We start from the raw sequence: 12,381 nt of genomic DNA, 5'->3' as shown, positions 1-12,381 counted from the left end.
TGCTGTCTAGAAGGGCCCTCCCTTTACCAGAAGTATTTTGCCTTGCATTTTCTCCCTCCTCACCCAATTAAAAATAACCCCAGTCCTGAGTAATGTTGGTTGTAACCTCTTTAATGTATGAATTTTGTTTCCTGTGAGGTAGTAACGGGACACCCAGTCTAGTGATGATTGATGGGCGAAGAAGCATCTTTAGTAATGGCAGCTTTGTCATTCGTACTGTGAAAGCAGAAGATTCGGGCTATTACAGCTGTGTGGCCACAAACAACTGGGGATCAGATGAAATCATTCTGAATTTGCAGGTTCAAGGTAAGCTAATAAAAATCTTCTTTCATTGTGTTTGATTGTGCCCTTAAAGCACCTGAATGATCATTTCAGTAAGTCTTCTCATGGCAAAAAAGAATACCACAGAGATCAAAATGTGAAGTTTTCAAAGTCAGACTTTGAAAAATAACAAACTGGACTTTATCCATAGGAAGATGAACAGGTTAATGAGAGCTATGAAAAATGAGACATAATAGCAGACATAAAATAATTGAATGATGATTGTGCAGGAGAAGGATTAATTTATTTTAGAGCTACAGGTAATGATTGAAAACTTCAAAGAAGCTAATTTCTACTGAAAATTACAAGAAACTTCCTAGTGGTAAGAGTTGTCTGATGTAGTGAAATTTACTGTTTTGTGAGGTGGTGAATTTTCATTTAATAGATGCATAGTGAGCTGTAAGTAGCTTACGGTTTGCTTCTATGATCCAACTGTGGGTATCAAAATCTGTAGATGCTTAAGTTCCATCATAGATAATACATAGTAAAATGGTTCCTCTTATATTTAAATGGCAGAATCAAAGTTTGCTTTTTGGATTAAAGAAGATATCTTCAAGCCATAGAGGGTTCCGTTTGTGGATACATAATCCTTAGATACAGGAGTCTGGCTGTATTTATTGGGATGGCTGACCTTCATCTTTGATATGCTGTAGTTGTGTCCTTTGTTGTAGATCCCATACTGAGTAGGAAATAGAAATAGATTACCCTAAAGATACCTTCAATCTCTGATTCCATAAAAGTTCATTATTTCTTTAATTCTATATTTAATTAATTTTGTTTTAATATTAACCTTTTATATGTTTTAACTGTATTGCTTTTTAAGTTCTTAGCTGATTTGAGTTTCAATTCGGGGGTTGTGGTTGTTGTTGTTGCTGCTGCTCTTATATTTCAAAGCACACCAACTAGCCACAGGTTGTGAAGATAGCTACTGGTCAATCAGCTGGGCAGTACTTCCACAGATATCAGTGTTAATGGACTGATAAAGTATACCATGGATATGTTGCAATTTTGTACTTTTATCTAAAGTAAGGGTGGACTGCATTACACAGCATTCTTCCCCATTGGTTTTGATGGCTTGGGCTGCTGGCATTTTCAGCCCAACAACATTTGGATAACCATATGATTAACAGCCTTGATGTAGAGTAATCGTTGAGAAAATATTTTTGCAATTACTTAGAGGATGTTTGTGCCAAGATTTTAGTGACAGGAAAGTCAAAAACAAAGTTAAGGTTGCAAAATTCCAGATAAATTTTTTTAAATGCTCTAGAAAAAGAGAAGTTTTCTGCTAAATCTTAACTGAAGGTGTCAAATCAGACACATTGACAGATACTACTTGCTTTTACCGACAGCTCCACACAATTATTGAATACATGCCTCAATAACACTTCAACGTTTTGCATATTCATTTCATTTTTCCTGTTTTTAACTATTTTTACCTAGTTCCACCAGACCAGCCAAGACTTACTGTATCCAAAACCACATCTTCCTCAATCACTCTTTCCTGGATACCTGGAGACAATGGAGGCAGTTCTATTCGAGGTACAGGTCCATTTCAAAGTGATTCACAAGTGGCAGTCTCAAACATACACTGAGCCATATTAGCTTTAGCCAAGGTAAAACAGAAATATTTTACACAGGCCTTCTGAGTATTGGATCACTGCTTTCATATGAGTCAGAAACATCAGTAGTTTTGGTCTGTTGCCCATTGCACATTGAGTAATGTGAAATATACAAAAAGCCAAATTTCTGGCATTCCTGATTCACATGTAGCAGCCTTGTCTTGACTCATACTGCCAGGCAACAACTGAGGATCCCAAATACCTTCAACTTGGGCAAACCAAAAATGGTTGCATATGTTATGTTTGAAGAACTTGCAAAAGTAAACAGAACAATTTATTCATCCCTAATTCAAATACCATTAGTGTACGCGAGCTAAGTGTAACCAACAAAGGGTTCATATAGAATTGTTAAATGTTTGGCGGCAGTGCTTTTTAGCTCCTTGCCTGGTGAAACCAAATCCCAGCTCCACCTTTTCCCTTTCTCTTTTTTCTTCTTTTTTCTATACTGTTAGTCTAGTGTTAGAGTAAACTTCATTTTAAAAAGCATTGCTTTTGCACTGGAGTGCTTGAGGTTTCTGTTAAAAAATAAAACATTTCCCAAAGGTAACAGGAAAGTAACAGACACAAAAATAGCTTGCTGTCTCACACAACAAAAAGCTGAAAGTGTGCTCAGTCTCAACCTGACCCACTGAAGGGAAGCACCAATTTTGCTCATGTGTAGCACAGTAAAATGATGCAATGTGAATTTTGAATGTGGAATTAGACCTCTTGTGAACAAATGAACAGATGTTTCTTTCAAGATGTTTTGTAAACAATGCAAAAAACAACATCCAGGAAGCCAAATAAAAACGGTACCATGCTTACATAGAATATTTGTATGCAGCCTTTTTCTTGCCTCACATAGTCCAACTGAGTGATGAAATTAAAAGCGATGCCAATCTCCTGACTGGATTCTTAACCCAAAATGCCAACAGATTTCAAAAGTCTTACTGCTCATTTGTGTGGAAACATGTATTGATTTGTGTCTATTTAGCTAACATAACCTCTGGTAGCACTGATGTTTTGGTGTCCTTGACAGGTTATATACTTCAGTATTCAGAGGACAACAGCGAGCAGTGGGGCAGTTTTCCTATTAGCCCTAGTGAACGTTCCTACCGTTTGGAGACACTGAAGTGTGGCACCTGGTACAAGTTCACACTGACTGCCCAGAATGGAGTGGGACCAGGACGCATCAGTGAGATCATAGAAGCCAAAACACTAGGGAAAGGTATTTGAAGTCATCTTCCATTGTGATTCTAAAATAAAAGAAAATTGCCTTGTACAGATGTGAATAGCATGGGTAGTCACTTCCTAACTATACCATAAAGTGGGTCATTCTACAGATTAACTGGTTGTGTATGTTGGACAAAAGAATGAACTGTGAAAGGGAGGTCCCTAATCTGAATTTCAGTCAGGGTCTCATTTAGATCATTCCCTTAGCCTCCAATTTGCTATTTGTGGGGAAATAGTTAATATCATGATATAATGTACTGTTGAACATCCAAATCACTATATAAATGCTAATGGTACTAAAAGATCAATTATGTTTTAAAAGCCTGCTACGTTGAGTAAAATTTGGGAAAGATCCATCCATATCTCTACCTTTATGACTGACAGACCGTCCTTTCAGTCTCATGACCCTTTGACATGCACAAGCTCTTCCTGAGCTGAAATAATAAAAAGAAGCACATTCCTCTTTGTTTGATCATCTGGATTCCATGCAAACAAAGATGAAAATATTTTCCGCTATGCAGCCTTATGCATCCGTGATGCCACTTGCTGTGAGAGCTGGGGAGGGATCGACTTACGCATTGTTTGGCACAAAAGGATGCTTTGCTTTGTTTTCCTTTGCTTTGCTGTTTGTCTTTTAGTAGAGCTCTGCTCCTCCAAAATGTCAGCCTTATACTGAAAATCAAACTCTGTAAAAGTTCAGTGTAGGATGTAGCACAGAAACTTGTAGTTGTAGACAGAATTCTTGCACTTCGGGTTTGACTTGGGGTGCATTTGCGCTGTAGAACTGATGCAGTTTGTCACAACTTTTAATTTCCATGGCTCAAAACTATGGAATTATGGGATTTGGAATTTGGGGAGTCACCCACACTATTTGGCAGAGAAGGCTAAAAACCATTTGGTGTAATTGTAGAAGGATCTCTAGGAAAAGATATCATATAACTCTAGTATCAACATTCCATTACATCCACATTTTTAAAAAAAATCTGAATTGGCCTAGGAAAAGAGATAGAAAAAAAATAGAAAAAAGAGAATAGGAGGAAGTAGATGATATTTATATGTAAGGATTACAAAACTGAACAAGTTTCATGATATTGGAAGGGAACTCTACTTTGCTGTCTCTGTGTATGAAAATTCTTTAAATATATTTTCTTATAGAACCACAGTTTTCGAAAGAACAAGAACTGTTTGCCAGTATTAACACCACTCGGGTACGATTGAACCTTATTGGCTGGAATGATGGTGGATGTCCAATCACCTCATTTACTCTGGAATACAGGCCATTTGGGACCACAGTATGGACAACAGCTCAGAGAACATCTCTTACTAAGTCATATATTGTATACGATCTTCAGGAAGCAACTTGGTATGAACTGCAGATGAGGGTCTGTAATAGTGCTGGGTGTGCCGAGAAGCAGGCCAAATTCGCAACGCTCAACTATGATGGGAGTAAGTGCATTCATTTTATTGCTCTTTAATGAAGAACAATCATAAATAATGTAATTTCATAAAACCTAATCTAAGTGCCATTTAATTTTGTCTGCTGCAATATGGTAACTGTAGCAACGAGATGATAGAAACAGTAAAGATGTTTACAGTCTAAAATTCCATCTGCCTCTTGTCCCATGGAAACATTTCAGAGAGAACTGTACAAATTTAGGGCAGGTTTCTCAGATGGCCATGCTTTGCAATACAGTTCTATCGCTCAGTTTAGTGCAGTATATCAGGATTCCTTCTCATTCGTCTGCCAGCTTTAATTGTTTTGTTGTTGTTCTTGTCATTGTTTGCCTTCAAATTGTTTCCAATTTATATCATTCCATGGGGTTTCTCTTGAGTAAATGTGACTTGCCCAGGCAAACCAACCACATACACTTGCCCTGATATTGAAATTAAATATCACTATAGAACTAGAGAATAATCTTCCATTGGACAGTGACAAAGCATGATTTCACTCCTATTCTTTAGTAATCCTTTGGTTTCATTCTCCTCAAGATTTAACTCTCAAAAACAACTTTAGCTGAGATGAGGAATATATAGTCCTCCAGTTATTTCAGATAATGTCCCAGAATCCTTTACCAATTATTATGCTGGCCAGGGTTGCTAAGTGCACAGAATCTGTAGGGCAATGGTTACACATCTCTAACCTAGGAGAACCAGAGTCCACTCCAAGCTTTGAAATCAAGCTGCCATATCAAAAACATCTTAACTTTATTTAAATTACCCACCATTTATATATTTTCAATTTACTCTAATTTTTCTCAACTTTTTTTTAAAGCTTTGACCATATAAAACTAGAGATGGGTGTTCCGACCGGTTCTGCCTTCTCCCACATTTTGTAAATTTCAGTGAATTCTGTCCTGAATTTATAGTGATCCAAAATTTCCTCCAGTCAGTATATATAACCTTCAAATGGGCCATTCCTTCCTTAGAACAATCAAGCTTTTTTTTTTTTTTTGGCTTAAAATGAAAACAAATCTTGGTTTTTCTATCTGAAATAGAACATACTTTGAAGAGACTTTGTTTTATAAATCCAGGGAGGCTAGGCTGGCTCTCTCCATGCTGTCCATCCATTAACAATTAAAAAAGAAAAAGAAGAAACAGCCTTTTAGAATTTGGCTGCAAATATTTTAATGCTGTTTTGATAGTCTAAATGGATCTTAATGTTATGTATTAATGGATTTGTTTTAACTGGTTTTCATTCCATGGGTAATTTAACCAGATATTAATTGTGTTTGTTTTGAATCTCGGTATTGGGGTAAAAAGAAGAATATGAATGAAATATAAAACAACAACAACAACAACAGCAATTGATTTGATAGTTTTCACAACATACATCCTTTGAGACTGGGAACAAGAGTATGTCATTTGTTATATTCAGTACTTCCCAAACTTTAGAATTTAACTCCCAGAATCTTCACCCTTTTTGGCCAACAGTTAGTAATTCTGAGAAATGAAGTCCAGAATATTTTGAGGACCTAAGTTTGGGAACCACTGGGATAGACTGCTCTCTTCTTGAAAATTTGGGATTTACAAAAGCTACGAAGTTACCCCTTGTGCGTTAAAGTATGGTGTCACCCAAATTAATCCTTTCAAAATTTTCTAACAAATTACTGAAATGTTCTAACAGGATACTGAATAGTTCTCAGTCAACAGAAGTGATCATTAACTATGAATTACTGATAAAGGACATCATTTTCAGACAATGCTTTCTGTCCTTGTGCTGTTGACTCTAGTGGCCATTTTATAAAAGGGTATAAGACTTTTATTATTTATTATTATTATTTACAGCTTTTATATTCCGCCCTTCTCACCCCGCAGGGGACTCAGGCGGATTACAGTGTACACATATATGGCAAACATTCAATGCCAATTTTTGACATACAAACATATAAAGACATACACAGAGGTTATTTAACTTTTTCTGGCCACCAGGGGAGCTGTCACTTTCCTCGTCCATCTGAGATGCTGATGAAACACTTCTGCATTCCCCGCATGCTTCCCCGCTGGAATGCTTTGCTGGAGTCTTCTTTATGGCGTCATAAATCAGTTAATTTAGCCTCCCCACACTTTTTAAGGTGGTACCTAATTTTCCTACTTGACAGATGCAACTGTCTTTCAGGTTGCAAAGGTCGACAACAGGCTACACACAATTGGTTGGAAACCCACTCCAACCCAGGCTGGCTTTGAACTCATGATCTTTTGGTCAGAGTGATCTTAATGCAGCTGACACTCAGCCAGCTGCGCCACAATCCCAGTGCTTTATGTCATTTGAAATGATGCAACTCCCACTCTAAGATAAATTGACAACTAGAGCCCTGTGATGAGATAGAGCATGAACCATTACAGTACCTCCCTTTTCTACATGTTGGCTGGCAAGCAATAATCTTATCATGCCCAAACCTGTCGCTATGTGTAGTCATGCACATACCTGACAATGGAGAGGAGGAATTTCCCTCTGCAGCGGGCACAGCAGCACTCATTGAAAAGCAGGTCATACATTTCAATTATTAATATTGTTGAGCTCCAAAGGTTTCTTGTATGTAGCTTTGAATATTTCATAGAGAAGATGGTACAAGGCATTATAAATAAGATAAATAAGAATAAGACCATTTAAAAAAAGATATCCAAAAATCTACTTTGATTGTTGCAGTTCAGAATTTCCACCACTTATAAACTCAATAATAGCAGTGAGATTTCTGAAAGTGGAGTTATGATAGAGATGGAGATTTATGAAGTGGCAATGCTACAAGCAAACCTAATATAATGCCCCCCTATTCAACCTACCTTCTAATGTACTGGCCCCTACATTCCCTATGCTTTCCTATTTTGTAGGGGGGAAGAGAAGAGAGAAATCAGCATTTGCCAGGGGCCTGGGGTGACATGCAGAAGCCAAGGGATCTTGGTAATGGGTCTCGTAATGGCAACATCTGAGTATTCTCAGGCAAAAACCTGCATTGCCAACAAGGATGATAGGAACTTTTCCCCCTCCTTCCTCTTCCTTATTTCTCTTATACAGGGAATCTGGAGAAGTGAAAATAACAATATTTCATGCAAAGAAATGAAGGTTTCATTGCTTTTCTTTTTACTCAAACCGGCAACATTGTATGTCTGCCTCAGAATGTCCCATCCAAAAATAATGCACCGAAGCTTTCCAAATCAATTAAACTCCTTAGGAACATACAGGCGGGCTTCCATACACCATAGTCACTTTAAAAAATCAACCTTTTCTCTTCATTGATAGGCATCTAATGTCATGACACTGTTTCCAGGTACAATCCCTCCACTCATTAAATCAGTTGTCCAAAGTGAGGAAGGTCTGGCAACCAATGAAGGGCTAAAGATGCTGGTGACCATTTCCTGTATCTTGGTTGGGGTCTTGCTGCTTTTTGTGCTTCTGCTGGTTGTGAGAAGGAGGAGGAGGGAACAGAGACTAAAGAGACTAAGAGGTAAGAATGGATAACAAATGTTTGTTTTGATTTATTGTAGTCACTTTCACCTCATCAAAAAAGTGTACCTTTAGGTAGATTAACTGTAAGAAGTAGATGCTGGAGTCAGATTTTATGTTACAGAACACTAGACATGCCACTTATCCACAGCTGATATCATTATTTAAAAGTATGATCACATTTTAATGAGACAAATTTGGTGACAGATAACCATGGTATCACATAAGGTTGTGAGACATGTCTGGAGAGGAATGAATATGTTATTTTGATAACTGAATGTTTCATCAAATTTATGATGTTTGCAAATGTTCTTATAAAAAATGAAACAAAGGTGATTCTTAATGGACTTTACTAGTCAAACTGTTGTACCTATTTATTTGAGAGGAGCATGTTGTATCTCTGGCATAGTGGTTAAAAAATAGGAGGACGTTGTGATAAAAAGAGTTGGCAGCCTTAATTCATGACTATTTCCTTGGATATGTAGACAAGGATTCAAACCTGGATGTCTAAAAGCTGAGCTCTCTGCCTGAATGAGCAAATCTGTCAGTTTTGCTTCTCATCCTCATTTTTAATAATAATAATAATAATAATAATAATAATAATAATAATAATAATGTTTCCATTTTTAAGAAATTGAGAAATTTCATAAAATTCTTTTAAAGATAAAATGAATGACATGAAATTAAAAAATTGAATTCTGTACAAAAAGAGACATGTTGCACAGTAATCAGTCATTTTCTATGTTTTATTGTATCTATAATTGTTTTAATGTATCTATAATTGTTTTTAATGTAGGTTAATTGTATATTATGCTTGTTTTATTGTTTGGCACCGAATGGTGCCTGTTGGTAGCTGTCCTGAGTCCCTCTTCGGAAGTGAGAAGGACAGGATAGAAACACTCCTAATAATAAATAAATAAATAAATAAATAAATTCTATTTGAAGAGCTGCCCTATAGAAGCATCCAATTCAAAACTTTTAACAGAGACAGTGACAACCTGCTTTTCTGGGAACCATACTCCTTTTTTAAGACATGAAAAGCATGTTGTTTTCCACAAAAAAAACCCCTACTATTTTTATGAACCCCCCCCCCCCCCCCAGTACCATTCCAGCATAGGGTTTCTATATATAAATCATTTTTTTACCCCAAAAAGTTTCTGTGCAGAAAGATTTCCTGAAATACTTCATGGTAATCATGTTCTAGGCAAAATGTGTGCAAACCCCTGCGTTATTCTTGCTGGCAAGGCTTCTTAGTGTTCAGCCAGGAAATGAATAATAGCGAGTATTTCCATCCATATCAAAGGCCCATGTCCCCACAATTGTACATTGTGCCAGTTCTAACCTTGACATCTGCCCATTTGGCATGACATCTGACAAAGCCGATGTACATACAGCAACATCCTCTTTATGTTTCTAAAGATAAGATTTGGGGCAAATATTTTGAAGAGTTTTCTTTTCTTCCTGTGCTTTTACTATATTGTTTGAAGTTTCTTTTTTTATTATTTTATTCTGAGGGACTGAGTTTGGTAAGTGGTATTAGGTTTCATCTTTATCTTGCCTTATGACTGTGTTAGCAGTGCTGACTTAGGAGCCACACAGAGAGGCTGACTGCCAGAAGAGAATCAGGCACTTTCAGTTTTGTGGCTTCATGACTGAGTCCTGCTGCAGCAACTGTATTTCCTTTGCTCCCAAATGCAGTTCAACCCCCCAAAAAAATATATTCTTGAATGTAGCAAAGCTCAGTTGAAAGCCTCTGGGTTGCTGATAATTTCCCAGGGAGGCATATCTGAAAAAAGATTCAGAATTATATCTGGCATGACACTAACAAACAAAGATGAGCAGAATGACTAGAATTCCTATGTTTTACTTTCCAGCTGTACAGATGTTCAGTTATATATTGTGCAAGATGATTATTTGATTATCAAATTTAATATCCCTGCAAGTCTGTTATTAGAGTTGGCAATAGACTCCCCCCCCCCCCCAGTTTAAAGTAAATATGTCACGTCGGATAGTTTTCCCCCCCAGTGCATTCATTTTTCTGATGTCAGGAGAAGAGAAATTAGGAAAAAGAAAAACTGGCACTATTAGTATTACTTCTGCATAAACAGCGGGAAGCTTCAGTGTCATATTTGAGAGTTGTCATTTGCAGATTCAGAGGCAGATTCAGTGTCATATGTGAGGTTTGTCATTTGTGGGTTTGTATTCCTAAAGAGGATTAGGAATTCAAGCATGCAATACTATTGCCAAAGGTATAAACTGATTGTAGCATGCTTGCACTGAGTTATTCACATCCTAATAGCAGTGTTTATAATAGCTTAGTTGGTGGGGGGGAATGAAGCCTACCCAAATGGTGGTATTAGGATGAACCTCACATTCCAAGCATCTGGGAAATAGCCCAGGAAACCCCTGGAATTTTTCTATCCACCAATTGAAATATCATTTTGTTATTAATTAGAGTCTTTGTCTCATTCCAGAGCTGTCAAAAACATTTCTAGATCAAGACTGAGCAATTGTCAGGATTTGGGAAGTTGCATTGTCCTCTCAGGAGATCTTGGAGGATTGCACTACCATTGTATCTGTTCATTAAAAGCTCCTAAATGCTCTCAAATGCAGGGCTTCAGGGGCAATTGTGTCTGTATTTGCCCTAGCAAACCATATTAGCCCCAAGTGATGCGTTTTTTCTATAGGAAGTGAGCTGGAAGTCACCCCCTCTTTCATTGAAAGGTCTCTTATGGATCTACATTTAGAAATTATTAATATACTTTGTACCGGAATAAAATGCATCTCACCATAGAAGGGAAAACTGTCTAAGATAGGGCCTCTTAAACTTTGTCCCCAAGAAATGTATATGTGGTCCCAGGCACATAAATATATTAAATATAAATATATGAAATAGGTATACAAATCAAGCTACTTTAAAATATCAGATGGTTAAATATGTGAATATGGAGAGCCAGCTGTATCACAACAATAAATATTACTGCTTGTTTGATGTTCCAAGTACATCAAAACCAAACCTCTTAAATTAAATACAGTGGCCCTGCTGGGGTCTGGTTCTAGGATTCCCCATAGATACCAAAACCTGTGAATGCTCAACTTCCATGATATGCAAAGGTGTAATAAAATGGTGTCCTTTATACAAAATGGCAAAGTCGAGGTTTGCTCTGTGTGTATGCAGAAAGATTGAAGTGGAATCCTTAAAATAACCCTCCCCTCAAGAACAAAAAAGAAAAACAGATTTCTTCAAGCAAGGGGGTACAGTAGGATAGAAGGACAGGCAGTAAATGTCTACAGAGGTTTCTTTGTCCTCCTCCTTTGTCCTTACATACCTCCCCCCCCCCCCCAGTCTTTCCTTGGCACACACCACCTCCTCTTCTTTTGTTGTGAAGCTGTTTTGTTTTTCCCTCATCCATCCATGTGGTCATCTGCATCAGCCAGGCCTCTTTCCCTTCCCTTAATAGCTTGAGTTCAACTGAAGGAGCAGTGACAGGAGGGGGTTCCTCTTACCCTGCGCCTTTCACAACACCCACCATTCAGTTAGGGGACTCCACCATTCACTTTGGGGTCCTTATCCACAGTTCAGGAAATTTGGTCTAGGGGATTTACTTGTTTATTTGTTGACAGGAAACTTCAAAGTACTTGTTATTATGGTTCTTTCTCATTAAATCCGACTTAACCTGGACACACATTAAACTAAAAAGGGGATGCTGAGGTGGAAACATGTTCTCACAGAGTGCCAAGTAGGTTCCTGTGTCATTGGTGGGATTTTCCTCATGACCACAAGGACAGAATATTATCCCAACCAAATCGGAAATTGCAAAGGAGAAACCATAAGTAGGGAAAGAGAGCAGAAACCGTGAAGTTTTCCATCAACCGGTCAACAAGTGTATTAACCTTCTCAATACCTTTCCCATTATGGTGAAATATATTGATTTCTGCATAAATTAGAGTATAAGATTCTGAATTTTCATTTCTATACTTGCATCCTTCTAGCAGAAGGATAGATAGGGCACATAGCCACCATAACTGGGGGCATACGGTAGATGGCCAATTGCATAATTCACATTTGCCTCAAGCCGACAAGAAATCTTTTTTCCATCCTGGACATCCCACAGATATATAACCTAACTTGCCTAGTTTCTAACAGACCTTACAATCTCTGAGGATGCCTGACATTGATGTAGGCGAAACATCAGGAGAGAATGCTTCTGGAATATGGCTTTAGAGTCTAGAAAACTCACAGCAACCCAGAAAACATTTTCATTTGAATGAATGAGAATAAAGTCA

General features: G+C 37.6%; 1 protein-coding gene across 5 annotated transcripts in view; it reads left to right on the top strand.

Moving 5' to 3' along the window:
• The window catches only part of DSCAM (DS cell adhesion molecule), a 396,804-nt gene that overhangs the window by 329,052 nt on the left and 55,371 nt on the right, over positions 1-12,381 (top strand). For 3 of the 5 annotated variants that reach the window (XM_060770299.2, XM_060770298.2, XM_060770300.2), the window contains exons 23-27: positions 143-306; positions 1,762-1,860; positions 2,959-3,147; positions 4,308-4,598; positions 7,919-8,095. In XM_060770299.2, the coding sequence (XP_060626282.2) occupies positions 143-306; positions 1,762-1,860; positions 2,959-3,147; positions 4,308-4,598; positions 7,919-8,095 (920 nt within the window). Of the gene's footprint in view, positions 1-138; positions 307-1,761; positions 1,861-2,958; positions 3,148-4,307; positions 4,599-7,890; positions 8,096-12,381 lie in introns of those variants that run through there. The other 2 variants (XM_060770301.2, XM_060770302.2) reach the window with 2 other exon arrangements.

Source organism: Anolis sagrei, chromosome 3, assembly GCF_037176765.1.
Source record: "Anolis sagrei isolate rAnoSag1 chromosome 3, rAnoSag1.mat, whole genome shotgun sequence".
Lineage (NCBI taxonomy): Eukaryota > Metazoa > Chordata > Lepidosauria > Squamata > Dactyloidae > Anolis > Anolis sagrei.
This window is presented reverse-complemented; position numbering and strand designations above follow the sequence as displayed.